Source organism: Arachis ipaensis, chromosome B04, assembly GCF_000816755.2.
Source record: "Arachis ipaensis cultivar K30076 chromosome B04, Araip1.1, whole genome shotgun sequence".
Lineage (NCBI taxonomy): Eukaryota > Viridiplantae > Streptophyta > Magnoliopsida > Fabales > Fabaceae > Arachis > Arachis ipaensis.
In genome coordinates, this window is record NC_029788.2 from 26621318 (window position 1) to 26646572 (window position 25255).

The 25255-nt window shown below is 39.8% G+C and overlaps 3 protein-coding genes across 3 annotated transcripts; 2 read left to right on the top strand and 1 right to left on the bottom strand.

Moving 5' to 3' along the window:
• Positions 7304–9526, top strand: LOC107639183 (aspartic proteinase CDR1). Its single transcript, XM_016342629.2, has one exon. It carries the CDS (start codon positions 7816–7818, stop codon positions 9202–9204), a length of 1389 nt encoding a protein of 462 aa, XP_016198115.1. The 5' UTR covers positions 7304–7815; the 3' UTR covers positions 9205–9526.
• LOC107639181 (pentatricopeptide repeat-containing protein At5g57250, mitochondrial-like) lies at positions 8870–24897 on the bottom strand. Its single transcript, XM_021121034.1, is given in 6 exon segments — positions 8870–9335; positions 9829–10499; positions 10948–11088; positions 11341–13943; positions 13946–14779; positions 24560–24897. Coding segments are annotated over 2 exon segments (3228 nt in total). The 5' UTR covers positions 14637–14779; positions 24560–24897; the 3' UTR covers positions 8870–9335; positions 9829–10499; positions 10948–11088; positions 11341–11406.
• On the top strand, positions 16713–19018 carry LOC107636285 (protein MAIN-LIKE 1-like). The gene is made up of 6 exons (XM_016339805.1): positions 16713–16754; positions 18011–18073; positions 18155–18210; positions 18295–18678; positions 18795–18882; positions 18980–19018. The coding sequence occupies exons 1-6, from the start codon at positions 16713–16715 to the stop codon at positions 19016–19018; spliced, it is 672 nt and encodes a 223-aa protein (XP_016195291.1).

Here is a 25255-nt window from a genome sequence, read left to right on the forward strand (position 1 = left end):
CAGCCGTTGGATCTACGGATACCACCGTACCCGCCCTAAGGGAATCTTGGCTTCAGCACTTACCTTGGAGGCTCGCGTATGAGCACAGATCATGTCCCATTACGTCTTTCCGAGCACTCATGAGTCCTCTTTCACTGCAGACATAGCTGTTCTACTATGGTGCATCCTTACAGACCAACCTCTGAATCTCTCAAGACATATCCGGAATGCTATGGAACACGTACAAATTGCGGGAAACTTACCTTTCCCTGCCTTGGTCTCAGATCTTGTCTTAGTAGCCAGAGTCTCCTACAGAGCTGGGGACACCAAAGCCATGCTTCCACGGGATGATCAATATGTCCCTAACGGAAAATACTTCAGACTCTCAGCAGCCACTACAAGCCTTCCTACTGCTCCAGTTGAAGATAATCCTTCTTCAACACCACAAGCATCTACAACTGAGAAATTGCTCCAGCAGATAATCGAACGGTTGGATCGGCAAGAACAGAAAGCAAAGATGAGATAGCGCTGTAACGAGCGCCGATTCAAACACCTCAAGGAGCTACTCAAGGGACACTTCAGAGACTCAGACACCCCGAACTCCACTTCCTTTACTAGCACAGGGAGCCATGACGGTCCCGATGATGGAGATACTGCTACCAGCCCACCCCTGTTTCTGACAGATGGCACCGAGGACGGTGCGAAGCCTTAAGTGTGGGGAGGTCGGTCAGTACCTGACTTCCGGAGGTAATTTCTCTTCTCTAGCACCAATAATTAGGATATTTTAATTAGATTTTCCTTCCTTTATAGAATAGAATAAATTGCATAGGTTAGGATAGTAGCATGCAAGTTCTACTTGATTGAAAAGACAATAAGTTTCTTTTAAAAAAAATCTATCTTTGGAACAAAATTTCACTAATTTTTCAAAAATTCTTATGATAAATTTGCTTGAGTTGTATTTGGAACATGATATTTGAGTTAAAGAACACACAACCTGTGAAAGATTTGAGCCTTTATGAATGGTTACATTATTTAACCATAATTATTTCATTTCTGTGTGTTTACTTCTCTATGATTATGATCTATATTTTGTTTTATCTTATATGTCCAATAGTTATTATATTTGCATGCTTGCACATGATTGAGGCCATTATTTGTTTAAACTCACTCATCCAAATTAAGGCTACCCTTTTCAATTACCTTTGTTAACCACTTTGAGCCTTTAATTCCCATTTGTTCGATATTTCACCACATTACTAACCTTAAGCCGAAAAATAATTGTATATCCCAAATTGAATCTTTGGTTAGCTTAAGATAGAATTGTGTGTGCTAGTTAAGTATGGAAAATTGTGGGAACAAAAGTTGTTAAGGGAATGTATAATGAAAAATTTTAAGGGAATTTGGATACCTACTCATGTGAAATTATAAGAATGAAAAATCTATGTGCATTGATAAGCTTTATTTATTTTAAGCAAAAAAAATTGATAAATAAATAAATAAGGGGACAAAATTACCCCAATGTTAAATTCAGAATTCAAAGATCAGTGCACATATGATAGAACCAAAATATAAGTTGATACATGAGTATGGATTGAAAAAGGGAATTCTGGGTAGCTAGGTATGAACTTTAAAGATGACATCAAGTGTATACAAGTTATGTTAGAGCTTGGGTTAATTAAAGATTCAATTTATTAGCTCACTTGACCAAATATACACCCCTACCTATACCTTAGCCCCATTACAACTTCAAAAAGACCTCATGATATTTGCATTGGTATATTAACTGTTGTTGATTGGTTAGGAGAAGAACAAAAGTTAGAAAGCATGATTAGAGGAGGATAGAGTGACCACCCTATACACTAGAGATTAGAGCGTACATACATTATCAGTGAGGGTTCAATGCTTGAATTTTCATGTTCCCTGCTTTCATGAGCTATCTTCTTGCACTTTTATCTGTTTTATTGTGTAATGATAAAATTAGTGGAATTTGATTTGTAATTGTTTTGAAGAGCTTATTTACTTTTGATCAAGTGGACAAGAATCATATAGTTGCATTTATTTATATATATATATATATATAGGCTTGCATTGCATTTCATGAGTTTCTACATGTTCATACTTATTTCCTTATCTCCTTCAATTAAGCATGAGGACATGCTAATGTTTAAGTGTGGGGAGGTTGATAAACCACTATTTTATGGTTTATATTGTGTTTAATTATGTGGTTTTATCATGATCCTTACCCACTTATTCATTAAATTAGCATGTATTCAGATTTCCTTCCTGAATTTATTACATGTTTGAAAACTGCTTCCTAGAGACTTTAATTATTTATTTTTAACTCTCCTTTATTCCATTCGGTGCCGTGATCTGTGTGTTGAGTGTTTCAGACTTTACAGAGCATAAATGAGTTGGAGATTGGGAAGGAAGCTAGCAAAAATAGAAGGAACACAAGAATTTGAGGAGATAACCAGCGAGAAGTGACGCGGTCGCATGGCTCACGCGACCGCGCAAAGGAGAGCAAATCGCAGTGACGCGGCCGCATGGCTCACGCGGCCGCACGGATTGGAAAAGCTCAGGCGACGCGGTAGCGTTGGCAAGGAAAAACGCGACTGACGCGTCCGCATGGATGACGCGATCGCGTGACATGTGCGATCTGCATAATCTGCAGAATTCGTTGGGGGCGATTTTGGACCTTAATTCGACCCAATTTTCGGCCCGGAACAGCAGACTAGAGTCAGAGAACATGCAGAAACAAATAACACATTCATTCAGAGACAAACTTGTTTGACTTTCCCTTACCTAGTAAAGGATAACCAAACAGAACAACCATTAATTATAAATTAATCTTACAATCACTCCATCAATAGTAGAAATTCCAACCAATCAACTCCCAGTCAAGGCTTTTATTCATATTATTTAATTTTTCTCAATTTACATTCCAATTTACTTAGCTCAACTTCTTGGAACATCTGATTAATAAGACAGCACACTGTTCTGCAACTCGTTGGGAGACGACCTAGGACTTAAAACTCCCAGTAATTTTTAATTCAAACTCTCTGTGACATACTTTTAAATTGATAGGCAGATTTTCGGTGAGTTAAGAACTATACTTGCAATGTAACCATTCTAATAATTTTTAATTCACCAGCTTCTGCGTCTCATCAATCGGATATCGGGTATATCCGCATAATTGAACATTCTCTTTTTAATCATATTTCTATGTAAAAAATTCAATAAAAATATTTCTTTCACACTTTTAAACTTATTTATTCCTAAAATATTTTTAATCAAACTTTTCTTAAATAACAAAAATAAAATAATACAATATATGAATTATAACTACTAACTAAAACATACAAACAAGTAAATATAATACCAAACATATATATTTATTTATTTATTAATTATTATTGTGCGAATCTGTAGATCCGCGAATCGGATCCTATCCAATCCGATCATATCTGCAATTTTCGGATCGGATGTGGATATTTACCGTAGATCTACAGATAAAATCCAATCCATGAACACCCTGAAACTTTATATCATTTTTTTAAATTGAATATATAAACATAATTAATCATACAAATACAATAATACAAATACGTTTATTTGTATTAAATTAAATTAAGTTAATTTTAATTATATCCATCTAAATTTTAAATTCAAGCTAACTAAAATTTCTATATAATTATATCTCAAATACTCATCACCTAATTTTTAATGGTAATGCTATGGTGCTGAAGGAAAAAATTTTCAGCAGGTGGCGCAGTAGAGGAGCTTACGCGTGTGTTTATTGTCTTCAAAGTTCCCGACAAGTCTTGCACTGTGTCCAGAGATTGATAGAAGAGGCCAATTAATTAGATTGATTTGATTTTGTTAATGATGATGATTAAGTTGTTGGACTTTTTTTGGGAGTCTAAGAATATTTTGTTTGTAATGTATTGCAGGTCCAAGAAAGAATGGGTGTTGTGATAAAAACATTGTACAGCCCGATAAAATAAATAATGATAAAAAATAGTCACACTGGTTATATATAATTTATTAGTCCAAAAAGAAATCAAGTCCCAAATGAATTGAATTCTTGTCTTTTATTTTATTTTTTTTTACTTTATTTTTGCTGTATACAAACTTTTTTTTATTATTGGTTTACCTCTATTAAAATTTGTAATTGTGATAGTTGTATATTATGTTTATCATTGTAATTTTTTTAAATATAAATTATTCATCCTACTAAAAAGGATAAAATAAATAAAAAATTAACTATATATCAAAATAACATTTATAATTTAAAATAGTACTAAATAAAATAATTCTAAATAAATTATGAGTAATCTAATTTCATAAAGTATATTTTCATACATTATTCATACCTAAAACAAACAACTAACATATATGAGGTAGTCTAATGAGTCATAATTAAAAAAGTATAGTATTCTCATATTCATCTAAGAGGTCATACATTCGAGTGTCCCTATTTTTAGTAAGAAAAAAAAAATAACAACATACATGAGGTAACGATGTTTGTGAACCTAGGTATATATACATATCTTTTTATATCATTTATCAAAGTGGCATATTTAAGAAAAATTAGAAAAAAATCTATGCATAATTTACACACTTATTTTAATTAAAATAAATATTTTAGAAAATTAATTAAAAGGCCTAGCTATTTCCATATATTTAAAATAAAATAAAAAATAATTTCGCATATTTTTTAAAATCCAAAGGCTACATACATAACCTAAAATATTTAATCTGTATAACATGCAATTAACCCTAAATATTGTATAAATAACGAAGATGCATTATTATTGTTATTTGTAGGGTGGTGGACTCTTACATTTTGAGATAGTTTCTAATCAAAGCCAATAATAAGAGTAAGCATAGGAATGTATATGCCACTAGGGCTGAAAATGAGCCGAGTCGAGCTAGACCAAGCTTAAGTCCGGCTCACAAAAATTGAGCTTGGCTCACGGCTCGACTCATTAACAATAAGCCTATTTCTTAAGCTCAAGCTCGGCTCACCGAAAGCTCACGAGCTGGCTCGAGCTCACGAGCTGTCTCAAATAATAGAAACATAAATACATAATCTATAATTCTATATTAATAAATTATAACTTATATATTTTAAAAAATATTTTAAAAAAATTAATTTTATATATTGTTATCTATCAATAAATTATAAATTTTTTATTTGTGTCCTACATCAAAATTATATGTAAAAAATAAATATAAAATTTTAAATAATTAAGATCATTAATATATATATATTATAATCGAGTCAGCTCACGAACTAATGAGCTGAGCTTATCCAAGCTCAAGCTCGGCTCATTTAATTTATGAGCTCAATTCCAAGCTCAAGCTTTGCTCACTAACTCACGAGCTTAGCTTATCGAACTATTAACGAGTCGAGCTCGAGCTAGCTCATGAGCTGGCTTGACTCACTTCCAGCCCTATATGCCGCCAACACAACACCTTCTACACTTCATTCGGGACTTGATTTTTTTTTTTTACCAATAAATTATTTATAATTATTGTACTATTATTATCATTATTCATTTTATCGGACTGTACAATTTTTTTCTATCACAACATCCAATCTTTTTTGAACTCGCAATATATTATATATCAAATATTTATTAGACTCCCAAAAAAAACCCAACAACCTAATCATCATCATTAACAAAATCGAATAACATTTAATCAACTGTCTTCTTCCATTAATTTCTAAACACACTACAGAATTTGTCAGGACTTTGAAGGCAATAAATACACGCGTAAACTTCTCTATAACGACACCTAGTTTCAGCGCTGAAAATTTTTTCCTTCAGACCATAGCATTACCCAATTTTTAATTTATGTACAACTACGCAATTATACATATCTTAAGTGCAACCATGTCCAAATTTAACGGTCACATTTCGGGCACAGTTTTCGGTTTGTGTACTTAATAATTTTTTTGTCTATGTAGCACAATGTTGTGGTGGATATTTAAAATAACAATTTATCTACATATTATATATTTTATTAATTTGAATAAAAAAATCCCGTTTACTCTGTTATTATCCACCACACAATAACATACAGGGAACATAAAAAAAATCAAGAAGCTAAGTCTAAGCTGGTCCATAGCAAGGATGCAGCCTCACTCCTCCAATAACAATTACCCACGAGTTATTCATGTCCAATCACTTCTGAAAAAGAGGCTATTTTTGTCTTTCCAAATATGCTAAAAGTTAAAAGCAACACAGGCCACTTGGACGTACATGGAACATCAGTGTTCCAAGATCGTACATGGGAACACCTGATGATTTTCGATTAATATTATATTAGGGTAGGTAACCGTTCTATTCCATTTATATTTCTTTTAGAATCTTTTTATTCTTTACTAGTTCTTTTAATTTGTGTATATCCTATTTTATTGTATAAATATTTTTGAAAGATTTTAATTTTATTTTTACTTTTATATATATATATATAATCCATTTGGAAATTAAAAAAAAGTATTAACTTGACAGGTTAAAATAGAATTATGTTTTGTCAAATTAAAAAAAAAGGGATATAGTACTCCTTAATAAAAAGTATTTAAAATATGAGTTGTACTTTTACAATCTTGGTCTTAAATAATTGTCCATTTGCAGCCGAGGCCTTGTATCAATGGCAGCATCACCTGCCTCGCTGGGAGCTGTACCTGGGTTCAAATCCTCGTGAGGAATATAGAACCATGTTAGTAATACCCATGTAGTGTGTGTGAGTGTGTAATACATGGGACTAATATCTAAGATTAGGGGTTGTTCAATCCACTTGACCAAAAATAAAAATTAATTATCCATTTATGATTAAAATTGTTTTATTTAAGTGCGCTTAAAATTTTGTTATTATTAATTTTTACCAAAAAGAATTTATTTTATTAACATTGAAAATCAACCCCAATATATTTGTATATATTTATATGTATATTACATATATTTTCAATAAAGTAATCAATCATGCACCAAAATAATCGAATTTTCATAACGCAAAAACATCAATCATTAATCAACTAAAGTATTTTTGTACCTTTATTTATATTTGATTATAAATGTGAGGGTAATAACAAATTAGTTGATCGGACAATAAACCTTCTATCCATATAAGATAATTAAATGTTCTATATTTTATAGGTTCTCAGTTAAAAAGGAAAAATAGTTAATATTGTCTAAATCTTTTAAATAGTCAATTATTTAAGACAACAATTAAATTTTATAAATGCAAAATATTTATAGCCTTTAGAAAGTGTAATTATTTACAATCCACCCCCCCCCCCCGGGGGGCGGGGGAAAAACAACAAAAAAAATGTCACCTTTTAATTTATTTGTCATATATCAACTGCTCTAAACAAATGTGTACATTTTGTTTCAGATACAATCACACTCAATGCATGTTCAACTTAAATCCACATTTATTTAGACTGCAATCATCAAATGTCAATTGAAGTCACTATATACAAACATTTCCCTTCTTAAAAATATCATCAAACCATAACACATGCTCCTTGTTCTCCAGAATTGTTTAGCAGAGGATGTATTAAACAAAATGTCACAGCATTCATGCATTTGCACAGCACTTTTGAAACCTCTCTTAGTTTACAAACCTGCCATCAATTTTCTTTTGTTCAAATCATACCTGCAATGCAACCATTTCAATTGATAATAGAGTAATGACTCAAGCTTATTATATGTCTATACATATACATATTAGACAAAATCCTTGCTTACTATATATATTGTTAACATGTCTTAGAAAGTTGTATCTACAACTTGCCAAAAGCCATTTCAATTAACTGAAGGTGGAATGGCACTTGTACATGAAACTTTGATTCTTTTGTTACTAACCTTCTCAACCTGGTGTTTCTCAACATCAATCAGCACCAATTCTTCAACAACCACATCCTTGGCTAAATTACCAAATGCTACAACTGCAAAGCCTAAAAGATTGGTCACCAAACTCATTCATCAAAGATCTGTTCACCATCCACACTACAACCAAAGTGAAACAGCCAAAGAAAGGATCGAACTCGACATCCAACATTCCATTGCACGTGTCACGTATTTGCATGCGAGGATTGAAGGAACTATGGCTGCCAACGACCATAGGACTCAACTTTCTCCCTCCTCGTCTGGTAGAACGATAATGGCAAATATCTCGGTAGGCCAACCTCCCACCCCACAGCTAGTTGTCATGGACACTGCCAGCGAAATCTTCTGGATTATGTGCAACCCTTGCTCGAATTGTGATCAGCATTTAGGTCAACTTTTTGACCCTTCAAAGTCTTCCACCTACACCCAATTATGCAGGACACCTTGCGGCTTTCGAGGCTGCAATTGCCACCCCTTGGATAGGTCGCCATTCAGTATCACTTACGCAGACAATTCCTCAGCATCGGGAACCCTTGCCTATGAAACGTTAGTCTTTGAGACATCTGACGAAGGTTCCATTCAAATACCAAATATAGAATTCGGGTGTGGCCGCGACATTGTGTACAATAATGATCCAGGGTATAATGGAATACTAGGACTAAACAATGCACCTATGTCTTTGGCATCACAAATAGGCCATAAATTCTCTTACTGCATAGGAAGCCTAGCTGACAAAAGTAGTAATTACAACCAACTGATCCTAGGCGAAGGAGCAGATCTTGAAGGCTATCCAACCCATTTTCAAGCTCTTCGTGGCATGTATTACATCACCATGGAAGGCATAAGTATAGGAGAAAGGAGGCTTGACATTGCTCCTGCAACTTTTGAGATAAAAGAGAATGGCGCGGGTGGTGTCATCATTGACACAGGATCTACGCTCACCTACCTACCTGATGATGTGCAAAATTTACTATACAAGGAAGTTAGGAATATCCTCGGCGGGTCCTTTAGGAAAGTTATAATCGAAACTTATCCCTGGCTATATTGCCATTTGGGGGTTGTGAGTAGAGATTTAGTTGGATTTCCAGTGGTTACATTCCATTTTGCTCAAGGTGCAGACTTGGCTTTGGACACAGGAAGCTTCTTTGAACAGCTCACAGACAGCGTATTTTGCATGGCTATAGGTCCAGTCAGTGCGACTGGCCTCGACAACCGATCTTCTGTTATCGGCTTATTGGCTCAGCAGAGTTACAACGTCGGATATGACCTTGTTAACCAGATTGTTTACTTTCAAAGAATTGATTGTCAACTGCTTAGTGGCTGATGGAAGTCAAGCGACCAAATTTCCTGCTAAGCATTGAATGAGAGCAGGCTCAGAACCAAATACTTCTACACTGATGTCAACAGCAACTGAGCAAGGCCATGCTATTTCTCAAAAGTGCAACATAAAATTAACTGTTGAAAAATACAATGGGAATTAGAACAATTGATTACTAAGCAACTATTGGCATCACAAAGAACAAAGTTACATGCTGTGCGTGTGCATGTGACCATGTGAAAAGTAACAAGAACTTATACTTACAGGCTTACAGCAACAAAAACACGGTTTTTTTCCAGATAAAAGTTATGGCCACAACCAAAAAAAAGAAAAAAGAAAAACCGCCATATCCTTAAAAGTATATTGCATACATTCTTTCTGAAATAAATTGAATAAAAGATAATATGGCAGTGAAGATTCAGAAAACTGAAGAACCAAATCACATACTTCTGATATCAACATGTTAACACACAAAATAAAAAGTGCAAACCATAATCTGTTTCACCAAAAGCTCAAACTTGACAACATATTATAACAACCTGAGTATACACTATTAACTGTGGCAACATAATGTGGAATGCTGTGCACCGGACTTCCTTTCCCTTAGATTTATGATTTGAGGCAACATACCTGTTTGACAAAGTAATAAAAGAAATTTCCCATGGCCTCACGAGCTTAAGGCAGAAAGCCAATGCTTCACACTGACCCAATCAGAAGCTAAATCTTGCATATAAAATAGAGGGTTTCAGCTTCGGAACAAGGGGAATTCCCTCCACTCAAAGAATGGGCTAAAAATGGAACCAAAATTAAGAAGGGTATAAAAGTCTTTTCAAACATTTAGATAGCAAATGATTTCCAATCAAATACATAGGAAAATGATAAGATCTGGGGAAAAAAATAAGGTAATACCCAATTTGATCTGATCTATAAATGAAATCACTTCATTCTTTTCTCTAAATACCCAAAAAAGAAAAAGAGATCTGATTTAAGAATGAAATCATTTCTGGTTCTTTGTCATTCAAAACTCCTCCATGAAGGGCAAAAGGCATTAGGATTAAGGTAGATTTCATTTGTTTGAAGTCAACCATTCTCTGGTTAAATAGGGAGTTCAGGCAGGGAGGGAAAAAGTGTAAGGAAATGAAAGAACAAACTGAAAATACAACTCAATCCACTTTAAAATAAAAAAAATTGTCTCCAGAAAAAGTACTTACATTTTATCTCCACAAATGCAGAGCATGACTTTTTTTAATTTCAAGCTTAAAGCAGCAATTAGCATGTAATCAAGTGCCTGCTGCCATTATCTGTTGTCATAAGAAAACATTAAGCATTCTTAAGTGCAAATCCTTTACTACAAAAACATATGGTGCCTGAGAAACAAGTTATCAAAAGACATGAATGGACCCATGTCATACTGATAATGACAACACTTCCTAATCCACAAAAATGCTACAAAAGAGCTGTGTCTCTATATGTTCATTTAGAACCCAAAAGAATTTGCCTCGTTTTTGTATAGAAGTACTATCTTAGCCAACCAATATGTATATGCATTGCCTAATATTAATTAAAAACAAATAGAATAAAAATTAAATTTCATCATCCTCCTGGCCTAAGTATCTAAAACTAAAAAAAGAAAAAGAAAAGTTCAATTGTATGTTCAAGATATACATTGACACAATCGTTGTAGTGAAGCTCTTAATTACATGCAAAGGTTTATAACTCAAGTTAAATCAAAGTTGAGCATGTATTTACCATTTATATATCTTACAGGTCAGATATGGATCCCTTGCACTCCAATTGGCACCTTGTTGTCCTTTTCAGACTGGTTCTGCGGTCAAAGAAACTGGAATGACAGAGGGCTAGGAAATCATTTTCTTGTTTATCTGGTTGATGCTACAATGAAAATTTGAGAACTTTATACTGTAGCGAGGACTATAAAGCTAATCCGAGATGATCAAATAAAAAAGGGGAATTGTGAACATAACAGTTGAGCAAGGCAAGCTGAAGTTGTCTAAGAAGTTATGAACTTGTAATAAGGTCAAATCAATCTATCAGGTGTATGCTAATGTTCTGTAATACTTTGACCTGAAACGAATGTGATTATAAATATATACTGAAAACTTAATTATGAGGAAAAATATATACCTGCAGATGTCAACTGTGTGATCTCTCCTGGCATTAAAAATAGAGAATTTGCCACATTGAAAGAATTCATTTTCTCTCTTCTTTCTTATGTTCAGCTCCTCGACTTAGGTGGGAAAGCATTCCCTTAGCTACTTGATTAGCTTTCTGTAGCTCCCCTTTGGCACAATGTGTGGCAATCATGGAATAATAGAAGTCGAAATTGAGTGGCCGGGACCTTGTCACATGACTATCATTATTTATTGTAAGATCACTTTCATCGCTAGCATCACAAGATCCAAAATCCAAACCAGTTCTACAAGAGGAGGATAGACGCCTTGAAGATTGTAAACCAGCGTTCAGCTCAGAAATGTTCCTCTGTGCGTGAGCTCCTTGATTATATGTAGATAACCTTAGAACAGGATAAAGCGTGCTTGCAATTTCATTGAGAACTGCAAGGGCTTCTTGAATACTTCCTTGCTCACACAAAATGGCAAGAAAGCCACCTATTGACTCATTATCAACCTCATTGTTAACTATGTTAATTATCTCTTCAATATTCTTCGATTTGAGCATTTCTCTCAAGACACTCCTAGCTTCTTCCATCCGTCCCTTTGAACATAAGCCTCTTATCAAGTACAAGAACCCAAAAAAATCAGGTGATACATCCTTCCTCTTGAACTTATAATAGAATTGAAGTGCTCCTTCCATGTTGCCCTTTTGGCAATGGCAATTTATGACAGCACTAACCGTCAAGCTGTCAGGCTCAATATATTTTGTCTCCAAATCGTTTAGAAGCTCGAGCGCATTCTCTAATTGACCAAACTTTGAAATACCCTCAAGTAGTGAATTATAAACTTGTGTTTTTGGTTGAAAGCCCTTCAGGACCATTTTACTGAAAACATGCTCAGCATCTACCAGATATCCCTCCCTACTTAGTGCATAAATTAATGTGGCATAAGTTATTTCAGATGGTATCAAATTAAGTTTCTCCAATGAATCAAATAGCCGAAATGCTTCAATAAGACGTCCCTCATGGCACAATCCATTTATTATAGAATTATATACAACTATGTCCAAAGTGATCCCTTTCTTTTCAACGAAGGCACAAAGATCCAATGCTTTATTGAGATATCCTCCCTTGCATAAGGCATCAATCAGAATGGCATAATCAGCATACATGACTTGTAAACTATCTTGAGTCTTTACCACAAGCTTATATGCATCTAAAGCTCTACCTTCCTTTATCAGAATCCTGAAGATGGCGACAGGAAGAGAGATTGTTTTTCCCATAAATTGAAGGGGATTATGGATATCTTTTAAGCATAGGTAGCATGCTAGTATCCTTCGCATCATTGGATCAACTAGGCCATATTCTTTTAGAAAGATATTCAATAGGGGTAGCATGTGCTCCCTATTCCTGTTACTAAGATAGCTTCTTAAAACAGAATAATAAGAATTTCTTGTAACGTATAAACCTGTCTTTCTCATCATCAAGCACAAGCGATATGCATCCTCAAGAAATCCTCTTCTGCATAATAAAAAGATTGCATCATTACATACTGACTCATATAAGTCTTGGCCCAATCCTTCCATTGTGTAAACTAAATCTAAAACCTCTTTTGCACCCTTTTCAGTGAGAAGTGTCCTCATTAACATCCTAAATGTATATCTACTTAACTCCAGTCCTTTATCATTGAGTTCGGCTAATGCCTCAATGGCCATTTCTACCATACCCTTCTTGCAGAGTCCATGAATAATACTAGTGTAGCATACAGGTGAAGAGAATGATGTTTTTCTGAAGTCATCAAATACCACAAGTGCCTCGTCAATTCTACCTACCTTGCAATACTGATCAATCATTGTGCAATAAGTAACAGAATTCGGAACCAGGCCCATTTCTGGCATTCCTTTGTAAAGAGCATAAACATCTTCAAAAGCCCCCATCATAAACAATGCTTTGATCAGCACATTGCACATTATGATATCCATGGCGATTCCAGCTTCTTCTAGTCGCCTCTTTGTCTGCAAAATCCCCAGAGTGTTCTCTTCTTCAGTATAACCATGCAACAACGTGCTGTACGTAATCACATCTGCAGCCACATCTTTCGATAACTCATCCGCCTCAGACGTCCTCCCGAACTTGCACAAACCATTTATTATGGTATTATACGTAACAACACTAGGACTAACCCCTCTTTTCTCCATTTCAACAAATAGCTTAAAGACACTACCAAAATCTCCAATCCGACAATATCCATCAATCAAAACTGCATACACAAACTCATCCAACTCAATTCCCAACTCACCTATCCTCTCAAAAACACCACGTGCTTCCTCAACTTTACCCTTCTTACAATAAGCAGATATTATTGCAGTGTAAGTGACCTTATTGGGTCTCTTCCCTTCCTTTATCATCTTAGCCAAGATCCCAAATGACTTCTCCACATCGCCTAACTTAGAAAACCCATCAATGAGTATAGTATAACTCACATGATCATGATCGATACCCTTCACCACCACCATTTCCCTCATCTTTCGAAAAACCTCCACCAAGTCGTTCCCTTTAACATACCCACAAACCCAAACACTATACAAAACAACATCCAAACCAATCCCATCCTCCTAACCAAACCACAAACCTCATCAAGCCTCCCCAACCTAACAAGTGCACCAACAATTGCAGTTAAAGTAACCAAGCCGGGCCTCAACAGTGCCCCAGAACCCACAGCATTGTCATAAAACCCTAACGCAAGTTCAGGCTTCCCAATCCTACAAAACCCAGAAATCACGGAGCTACAAACAAAATCATCAAAAGGGTACCTTACCCTATGATCTGTCATGATCTCCAGTGCCTCCATTGCCATGCCTAGGTCCCCCTGAGAAGAGAGCCTGTGAATAAGAGAAGAGAAAGTGAGAGGAGCGGGCAAAACGGCACCGTTTTGGAGGCAATAGCGTAGAAGAAAGAGTGCCCTATTAGGGTCATGGTGGGTACGGATGAGTGTGTCCCAGATGCGAGGATGGGAATGGGTGAAGTGAGTTAAGATGAGATTCTCGGCATCTTGGAAGCTTCTAGAATGGAGGAGTGCCCATGTGAGGATGGAGTGGGTGGTAGGGTTAGTGGGGATGAGTGTGGCAGTGGTGAAGAGGTGGATGATGAGGTTGAACTTGCGGTGGCGGAGGAGGGAGAGGAGGAATATGTTGATGGATTTCAGGGTTGGTGTGAATCCACGCTTCAGTAACGTTTGGAGTGAATGGTTCTTTGAGGAGCATGAAGAAGAAGAGGAGGAGAATGGTCTTCTAGCGTAGAACATGTTCATGGAAGGGAATAACAGTGTTCAGTCAGAATCGAAGATTGTGAAGTGGCAACTGAACTCAACATGAAACTCTCTCAGCCTAGCCAGTTTTGGACGGACTCTCCAAATAGGCAATGCCATAGTTGGACACAAATGATAGTTGCTTCCTGACCAAACAAGAAAAAAATAAATGATAGTTGCTTGAATTGTTATGTGTCATGTCGAGGGTGTAACTTTGACAAACAAACAAAAAAACACATAAGTTCTTTGGTATTTAGGGTAGAAACTCAGGCGCCGTTAATTTCATGTGAAGTTAATATAACTGAGAGTCGTTAAATGATTTGACAGGTTTGACTAAATTGTCATCTAACGGCTCTCAGTTATCAATTTCGCATGAAGTTAACTGCACCCATAGTTATCAGAACCAAACCGGTAATCAATTCGATCATATGACCCGGTCAGGTTACTGGTTCAACCGGTAGGTTACTGATTTACCCGGTTAACCCGATCATAATTTAAAAAAATATAAAATTATATAAATAAAATTAAAATCATGTGTTAAAACCAAGGTTCTAAAAACCAGACCGATCATCGAACTGCTCTGGTCACTAGTTCATTAGTTTATTGGTTCAAACGGTTCAACCGTGGTCTAACCAGAAAAACCGTTTTATAATAAAATAATAAATAAATTATAAATAAACACCCAAATACATACTCGTAGTCTAATACAAACTTAGTCATTCCATAAGAAAATCATCACCATCTAAAGCAAAATGCAATTCCAAACACGAAATACCATTCAATAAGTCAACACCGTGCAAACAAAACGCAATTCTAATCATTTAATAAGTTAATACTGTACTGAGTAGCAAGACCTCTTCTACAATTAAGCTCAACCTAATCACTGAACCAAACCTTCTCAAAACATAACAATTATCAAAATTTATCACAATCTAAACTTATATCTAACAAACAGCTCAAAACTCCATACCATCAACAAACTCAAAAGTCAAATAACAAAAGAAACAAAATTTATTCAGTCATTTACTCAATTATTAACAATTTCACACTCGTTAGTCTTTGTATCACTATTGAACTTATCAAAATAGTCTAAAGAAACAAGAAAAATTCATTCAGGCATCTACTCACACTCATTTGGTTAATTGACTTGATTCAATTCATCTATTTCTTCACTGAATTAAAAACAAAGCTGACCAATTTATTCCTTCCCTAACAAAAAGTTGATCATAATGAACAGAGTTTTAAGTTTGAACAAACTTGACCAATTCAGCAGACAGTAGTAACGTGCCAAATTTTTAAGTTTCAGCAAAGTTCTCACCACAATTTGAACAAATATTAACAAGATTTTCAGCATTCAGCAGGCAGATCACAATGTTAAATAAGGTTTCAGCACAATTTTAACAAAGATTAACAAACTTTTCTAAAATTAACAAGGATTATCAAAATTTCAGCACAATTTTTTCAGCACAGCACAAATAAAAGCAAAAAAACAGAGTACACTGCTGCTGAGCAGAGCTAATCATTTAACAATTAAATCTGGCAAAATCCTAAACCGAAAAACAAAGAATGAAGAACGAAAAATAAAAAATAAACCGAAGAAACCAATCTGAGTAGCAGAATCCTAAACCGAAGAACAAAGAATGAAAAATTAAAAAAACAAAAACGAAGAAACCAATATGAGTAGCAGAATCCTAAACCTTCGTTCTGACTTCTAAGCAGTCTGAGCAGAGGGGCAAAAGTGCGACGGAGACGGAGCCCAGACGACGAGAATGACGACGGACGGCGGCAGTCCTGCAGCTGAGCAAACGAAGAGCACACTCGAAGACGCCGAGCTCGATGAAGAAGCTGCGATTGGTGGGTTGGGAACTTCGAGCACCACGACCAGACAAAGACGGTGCCTGAGTGCGACAGACGGCAGCAGGGGAGCGACGGACGATGGCAGGAGAGCGACGGACGACGGCAGGAGTGCGACGGAGCAGATGAACACCAGGGACTGACACCGAGCTCGAGGAAGAAGCTGCGACGGACAAACGGTGGCAATCCTTGCAGCAGTCCATGCGACGGTGGTGCCTGGGCACGATGGACAGCAGCAACCCTTGCGGCGGTGGTGGGGAAGCTAGGGTTTCTCACCCTTAGGCTTCAGCTTTCTTTTTGTTTTGTGTAGAAGTGGAGAAGGGGCGAATGCGTGGTCATCAAACCGTTCTGGTTATTGGTTTATTAGTTTATTGGTCCAATCAATTCAATTGGTAATTCAACCGAAAAAATCGTTTTAGAATAAAATAATAAATAAATTATAAATAAACATCTTAAAATATAATTATAGTCTAATATAAAACTTAAAATATCTTTAAATTTAAAATTAAAATATACTAATAAAACCATATGATCTTATCAAAATATACTAATAAAACTAAAATTAAGGGTAAAAAACCCTAATAAGCCAAGCCAAAAATAGTGTAACGTAAATACGCCAAACTGAAAATCGTTTCAACAATAAGCCAGAAGCTATTTTTATGTAATTCGAACCAGGGTGGTTCGAACTACGAACCTTAGTAATTCGAACCAGGGTGGTTCGAATTAGGTGGAGAGGAGCTTTGAATGTAATTCGAACCAATGTGGTTCGAACTACTAACCCAAGTAATTCGAACTGACCTAGTTCGAACTATAGCCAATTGTGCAACGTATGTAATTCGAACCAGGCTGGTTCGAATTACCCTTGGCGTGCTCCTTCATAAATCGAACCATGCTGGTTCGAATTAGGGGTGATTCGGCTATATAAGGAGTTCGAATCACCCTCATTCGAACTATTATTCCTTCCCCCTATCCCACCAAATCTCAGAGAAAACGACCCAGATTCTCTCCGAGGAAGACCTGAACGGAATACTCTGCTGGTGGGGGACGATCCGGCACGGTTATATCGCTTGGACAGAGTCACTCATATAGCCGGAGTCATCAACGACGAGGTTAGTACGGAAATATTTTTTATTCTAGCGGTATTTGTGACTTAATGGTTTTGCATGTGGGTTAGATGGTGGTTTATGTTAGTGGTTTATGTAGGTGGTTTATGTGAGGGGATTATGTTGGTGGTTTATGTTAGTGGTTTAAGTTAGCGGTTTAAGTTAGTGGTTTATGTTAGTGGTTTAGGTTGGTGGTTTAGGGTAGTGGTTTATGTTAGTGGTTTATGTTGGTGGTTTCTGTTAGTGGTTTATGTTGGTGGTTGATGTTACCGGTTTTTGTGAGTGGTTTATGCAAGCGGTTTATGTTTAAGCTGGTTTTAACTATGCGGTTCATTTCATGCGCAGCCCCAGCGATGCATTAGGAGCATGCGGCGGCAGCAGGGCATGCGACTTGATGACAGATACGTTCCGTACTTGCAGATGCCAGGTCTATACCATCTTACAAGGTTGAACGACCGATGGTTCCGGCTAGACGAGGCCCTTGTCAGTGCATTCGTGGAGCGATGGCGTCCCGAGACGCACACGTTTCATATGCCGTTCGGAGAGTGCACTATCACACTCCAGGACGTGGCATACCAGCTGGGTTTGCCAGTGGACGGCCGTTACGTGAGCGGGTGCCTGTCAGAGTTCCATATATACATCGAGGGTGGCCGTCCAGCCTAGGTCTGGTTCCAGGAGTTGCTCGGAGTTATACCTCCTCCTAGTCAGGTTCAGAAGTACGCCGTGAACTGCAGCTGGTTTCAGGAGACTTTTGGCGAGTGCCCTGAGGATGCAGATGAGGAGACTGTGCGCCGATATGCCCGTGCGTACATCATGATGTTGTTGGGCACGCAGCTGTTTGCGGACAAGTCCGGGAACCGGATTCACATCAGATGGCTTCCGTACGTAACGAGGCTGGAGGAGCTGGGTACCTACAGCTGGGGTTCTGCAGCACTGGCTTGGTTGTACCGGTGCATGTGCCGAGTGGCGAACAGACATGTCGTCAAGTTAGCGGGCCCGCTTCAGCTACTTCAGTCTTGGATCTTTTGGCGCTTTCCTCGGTTTAGGCCTGCAGGATATGAGACGTTCAGCTGGCCGTTGGCCTCGAGGTACTAGAAACGGCCTTCTCTATTTCAATTTTACACACATCACTGCATTTCATTAATAGTCTATTGCATACTCTAAACACATATTTCAGTCGATGTAACACATGTGTATGTAGCAGATGGTCAGGTTACAACCCTTCCGGGAGTGAGAAGGGTCCTAGAGTGGCGATGTGGAGGCTCAGGATAGACCGGTTACAGGACAGGGAGGTGAGTATGCAAGTTAACAAGTGTCCTTTTATAAGCAAGCTTTTCGATTTGGTTCCAACAGTTGCCCTGACAAGAATGGCTTCCTTGTGTTGTGCAGTTTATATGGATGCCGTACAGTAGCCCCGACGTACTTTAGGTTTTGCATCCGGAGGTTTTGGAGCCTCGGCATATGGCGTTGTGGCGCTCTGTGACCGCGCTTATCTACTTTGCTGTCATAGAGTGGCATCAGATAGATCGTGTTCTTCCGCAGTTTGGAGGGGTACAGCCCCCTCCGCTTCCCGCCCTAAACATCGACTTTCTGATGTCCAAGGACGGGAGAGGTGGCGATCGGTGGTTCCCGTCTTATTTGCAGAAGTGGCATCTCTACTGGGACTCTCGTCAAGAGAGTGTGCTGAGGTTCGACGTTGTTGCTGACCCCGGACTGTCGCATGAGTTCCTTGAGTGGTGGAGTCAGCATGGGAAGAGGTTCTTGTCTCCGGACACGCAGCTGGGGGATCCGAAAGCAGTTCCGGTTCCAGTTGAGGCGTCACAACGAGGTCCGGGGCGAGTTCCTGACATGGATCGTCCTGAGGACGTGCCGGACAGGCGTAGGGTTGAGAGGAGGATGGGTGTGGGGACACGGCGGAGCCAGCGTGAGTTTAGGTGGCCTGATCATGGTATGGACGATGATCACGACGCCGGTCCCGTTAGAGGCGGACGACGAGCCCAGGGAGGTAGGGCGAGGGGGCGTGCTGACCGTGGGGACGACGACGATGATCAGCATGGGCACGTTGGCGGGGGTGGTTCAAGGGCTGTTGTAGCTGCGGGTACTAGTACACACGATGGCGGTCATGGGGGTGAGTGGTATGGTACAGGGATGGGTGACGGGGCTGACACGGGTGACGCTGGACTTGGATCGGGCCCTCTTGGACATTACTTCGTTGGTGTGCCAGCCGATGACCAGCCTGAGCAGGGGGGTACACCTTGGGTTATCCCGGGATCTCAGTGGTCAGACTTTATTGGGTCAGAGACGCTTGTTGGGGACTTCGGGAGTCCACGCTTCCTAGAGGAGATCACCGCCATCATGCAGGGGGACGTCACTCCCCGCAGTGGTGGTCAGACCTCAGGCACACAGGCCCCGTTAGATGTTGATCTGAACGAGCCTCCATCGTCATCCGGTGGTCAGCAGTTCTGTCTCGGAGGTACCCCTCCATCCGCCTTCACCGCTGCATCACAGTCTGTCGCAGGGGTGGCTGCGGCACCCCTGCATGTTGCGCCACCTGCACAGCCTACCCCGCAGGAGGATGGGGATGACATCGAGGATGAGGAGCCGTTTATCCGCCGAGGTCAGAGGGCACGGGTAGCCCGTCGCTGTGGTACTGGATCGCATCTGTTTAGATGATGCACGTTTCATGTATTTTGTTCCCTATGGTTCAATCATGTATGATAATGATATGTACTTTTCTTGTTATGTTGTAGTCTATTTACCTATGTTATTTGTTATTTGTGTTGTGGGACATTGACAATTTATAATCATCGAATCATGAAACAGTTTAGTGTTTACCTTTGCATATTAAAATTTGCATCGACGGAACTTGTAGCAGTATTCATAATGAAAGACAACATATTCATTACTACTCGCAACAATCAAAGTACAATGTATAAAGATCAAACAGTTACATACGTGCTCAAACATTGCATCTAACAGGAAAACTAAAATGTAAATAATACTAACACTAACAACATGCCCACTAATGGCGTCCTGCCTGAGACGATCCTCCAACCTGTGGGCAACAACGTCGTGTGTGTCCGGGTTGGCGACATAGGCCGCACCTCTTTGGCGGATTCGGATCTGCCTCGTCCATATTCGTCCGTATCCTTGTGGATCTAGGACGACCCTCTCTCGCACGCCTCCTGTCAGGGTCCGGAATCACCGTGGGCCCGTCGTAAGGTGGCCAGAAGCCCTCCGGGATCGGCGGTGTGAATCCCATCCGATACACACTGAACACCAAGCTAATCTGATAGACGCTGTGAACGTAAGAGGTCCAGGTGACCCGTGAGTAGGCACAGCATGCAAGTGCGTGCTGACACGGGAAATGAAGCGCCTGGAAGTACCCGCAGTCACATGTCCGCGATGCAAGCGATACTCTGTAGGTACCCAAGGAAAAAGAACCAGTCGAAGTGGTCTCTGCTACGGTGAACTCGGAGTTATCCCGGTCATACAACGTCACCGTGAAGCACCTGGCCGTCTTCAAGTTGGCCTCAATACACTTCACCAAATGCTGACTGAATTGTTGTCCGGTTCCCATCTGGGCCTCAGCCTCTCTCCCCTTGCGAACAAAGAGTTCCGCAAGCCTACAATATGTTGCCTTCACCAGGGATGCTACAGGGAGATTTCTGACCCCCTTGAGGATTGAGTTCACACATTCGGAGATGTTCGTCGTCATGTGACCGAATCTCCAACCCTCATCACGATGCTGAGTCCACAAGGAGTAATCAATCCGGTTCGCCCACTCGCAGATCGCCGGGTCTTCAGACTGCAGAATATCAAACCAATAATCGAATTCAACATCGGTCTTCGCATACGCCGCATTCACTAGAAGCCTCCTAGCATCTTTGCCCTTGAAGGTAAGGGCAAAATTAGCCGCTACGTGTCGTATGCAGAATGCACGGTACGCAGAGGGCGGTAACCAACCTCCGTCAGGGGCCTCAAGCGCAGCCTTGATGCCGTTGTGCCTGTCCGATATAACCAGCAGACCGGGCTGCGGGGTCACGTGCTGTCGAAGGTGCGAGAGAAAGAATGTCCAGGACTCTTCATTCTCACCCTCTACTAGTGCGAATGCGACAGGTAGAATGTTGGAGTTCCCGTCCTGTGCAATCGCGATGAGCAACGTTTCCCCATACTTCCCATACAGATGTGTGCCGTCAATGCTGACTAGCGGCTTGCAATGACGGAATGCCTCGATGCACGGAGGGAAAGTCCAGAAAAGTCTGTGGAAATACGCTTGAGACTCGTCCACCTGTCCGCCAACTCGAACCGGGCTCGTCCTGAGGACCGCAACACTTCCAGGCATCGTCAGCTGGACACCCAACACCCACCTAGGTATGTCGTTGTATGACTCATCCCAGTCACCGTAGATGAGGGCAATAGCCTTCTGCTTTGCCATCCATACCCTCCTGTAAGTCGGCCTAAAACCAAAGTGCGCTGCCGTGGCGTTAAGGAGCACCTATATGCTCACGGATGCGTCAGCCCTAACCATTGGCATAATGAACGCTGAAATCACATGATAATCCAAACTCCTGTGGTCACTCGAGATGCATGTGGCCAGGCAAGTGTGAGGTCTGTTGTACCGTTTGACCTCCCAAACCCCCTTGCGCTTCCGGAGACTCAGTCGAATCAACCATGTGCACCCATTCCCAAACTCGGAACACTTGCCCACATACAGGCGGTGATCGGACTCCAGCACCTTGTACTGTACCCCTCGCCGGATGCTGTAACTCTTCACACTTAACAGGGCCTCGTCTTTATCCTGGAATTGCTGACCAACCTGGAACTCTGTCAAACCAGCACTCCCTTCCGCATCTCTAGCTCCGAATCCAACAGCGTGCCCTAAAACCCCCTCATGCCTCATGGCGTCCAGGTCCAACGAGGAAAAATGTGGTGGATACTGCTGTGTGCTAGAGCTAGAACCACCGCCCGCCAATGCAGGACCAGTCGCTCCAACCTCGTCGCCGCTGTCATCCTCAATCGTATCCGGCTCGACGTCGTCCTCATCTGCATCACCCAAGACTCCGTCTCCGACGCCAACCGGTGGAACGCCCTCTAAAGCGTTCGGCAGAATATAAAAGGATCCTACCTCGTCGCCTACGCCGTCATTCAGATCAACAGCAAAAGACGGGGAGGCGACAAGTTGGACCGCTGGCTCGTACACTGGGACGGAGGAAGAAGCCACGGCAGCCCTGGAACTGGAACCAGCTGCCGTAGCTACATTGGTGGTATTCCGGTTGGAACCCCTTGAGCTGGATACCACATCAATCAGCTTTGCGAGCAATTCTGGTGTCCTCACCTCCGGAAACTGCCTCCGACAAAGAAACATGACTTGCAGGTCCTCATCACTACCAATCGTGAGACAATCATACTTCACCGTATCGTGCAGTATCGTGACTGGAATGCGATAGAAAAACTTCTTAACCCGCTTCGCACCTTCCAGGCCAAGTTTCATCAGCACAGATCTAACAAGGTCATCATAGCTTGTCGTTGGATTCACGACAATACAGAGAGGATCCTTATCTGTGAACTTCACTCCGAAACGAGTTTTCCTCTTAATGGATCCTCTGTGGTGAACCAGAACAACAAAACTCTCCTCACTAGCCATCTTACTCCATCTAATGAGACCAACTCACGCTTAGAACGGTTAGAGGTCTCTCTCCCACTAACCGGTTCGAATTATGGTTAGTGTAATTCAAACCAGCCCGGTTCGATTTACTCAGGCCGGACTCTCTCTATAATTCGAACCTCCCATGTTCGAACTATGTGCAGTCAAGGTTCGAACCAACCTGGTTCGATTTATGAAGAAAATTTAGGTAGAAGTTCGAACCACATAGGTTCGAATTACATTCAAAGATCCTCTCCACCTAATTCGAACCACCCTGGTTCGAATTACTAAGGTTCGTAGTTCGAACCACCCTGGTTCGAATTACATAAAAATAGCTTCCGGCTTATTGCTGAAACGATTTTCAGTTTGGCGTATTTACGTTAAACATTTCTTGCCTTGGCTTAAATACGTTTTTTACCCTAAAATTAAACATAGAATTACAAGTCATCGTCTAGATTTTCAATGATACAAAAAATTAAAAAATTCTGATTTCAATGAATCAGAATAGAAATTGAAACTCTATATTGCAATTCCAGTTCTACTATCCAAATGGCAAGTTAAGCTTATGAAAAATATACAGAAACTTTTTATTGACTATTTGACTTTACATTAAAAAAAAAGGCTTACCTATGGATTGATGAATCAATATGCTCAATCATGAAATCCACAATACAACATGAGATAATCAAGGTTCACAGAGACGGTTAAGGAGAAATCTTAATAACACCCAAAAATGAAAATTATAAGTTTGACATGGTGCAAAACTTCTATCCCGTGTTCGATCAGATTCTCAACAATTGTCGCTTCCCTTTCTGCACTCTTCAACACCCTCGGTCATAATCCTTAATCAACATTTTATGACAAACCCCATCAACAATAAGGCAACACCACAGTAAAGAAGAGCAGCTCTCATAAACACAATCAAAAACACCATTACCAACGGCACAATAGACTGAACAGAGCCAGAAAACAAGAACAATCAGCAACAGAAATTAAAAAACAGCAACAAATAATCACCCAATCAAAAATCTATCAACAAAAATTCAAAATCGATAAACAAAAGCTCTCAAACGACAAACCCAATAAAAAATCTATCAACAAAAATTCAAAAATCGATAAACAACAGCTCTCAAACGATAAACCCAATCAAAAATCTATCAACAAAATTTCAAAAACGATAAACAGAAGCTCTCAAACGATAAACAGCAGCTGCCACTAACCTTCAAAAATGATAAAAATCGTATCAGACATTCAAAACAGACTCAACACTCGAGAGCATAAAAGGGAAAAAAAGTGAAAACCCTGTAAGCAGTGCTACTTACCTTCGACGGCGAGCGGGACGACGAAGAGACAACAGCGAGACGACGGCGACACAACGGCGAGGAGCTCGAAGCCTCAAACAGAGAAGCCACCGCAGCATGGACGATGTGCCGAGCTACAAGAGAGGGTCTGGGTTTGAACAGGGGGAAGGAGGAGGCCGCGGAGGCGTCGACAACCACGGCCGGCAGCGGCGGAACCGTTGAAGGAGCTAGGGATTTGGTTTGGGTTTTGATTTTTGAAGAAGCTAAGGCTTTGTTTGCTTCTGATGCTGAGTCTCATTCACTGATTCACGAAGGAGGGGGTGTTGGGGCAAGGGGGTGGGTGACTGACTCGCGCCGCGTGGGTTTACTCTAAAGCAACGAAAAGTAGTTTATCAAGAACCGGCCGGTTCTTGGTCCGGTCCAACCGACCGGTTCAACAATTTCTGAGCGATTTTACATTTGGCGGTTTTTGACAGTGGACCGGACAGTTTTCTTTACCGGTTCGATCCAATTTTCAAAACCATGATTTTTAGCTCACCGTTTTCCTTTTTTTTTTTCTTTCAAAATCAGTGTCACTTTATGCAAACCGGCCAGGGGTCCCGGTTTGAACTGACCGGCTAATTCCTAGTCAATTTAGCGGTCCAATAACGGTTTTATTATTGCAGTTTTCTATTTCAACCGAACCGTAAAGGCACCAGATTCCTGATCAGACTGGTT

What these genes read in the sequence shown, in the direction of transcription:
- LOC107639183 (XM_016342629.2), top strand. Translation starts at nt 7,816, where the DNA reads ATGGCACTTGTACATGAAACTTTGATTCTTTTGTTACTAACCTTCTCA.
- LOC107636285 (XM_016339805.1), top strand. Translation starts at nt 16,713, where the DNA reads ATGGACAGCAGCAACCCTTGCGGCGGTGGTGGGGAAGCTAGG. An exon ending in CGTTACGTGAGCGGGTGCCT is followed by an intron (nt 18,211 to 18,294) that starts GTCAGAGTTCCA and finishes ACCTCCTCCTAG; the next exon opens with TCAGGTTCAGAAGTACGCCG. An exon ending in AGCTGGCCGTTGGCCTCGAG is followed by an intron (nt 18,679 to 18,794) that starts GTACTAGAAACG and finishes TGTATGTAGCAG; the next exon opens with ATGGTCAGGTTACAACCCTT.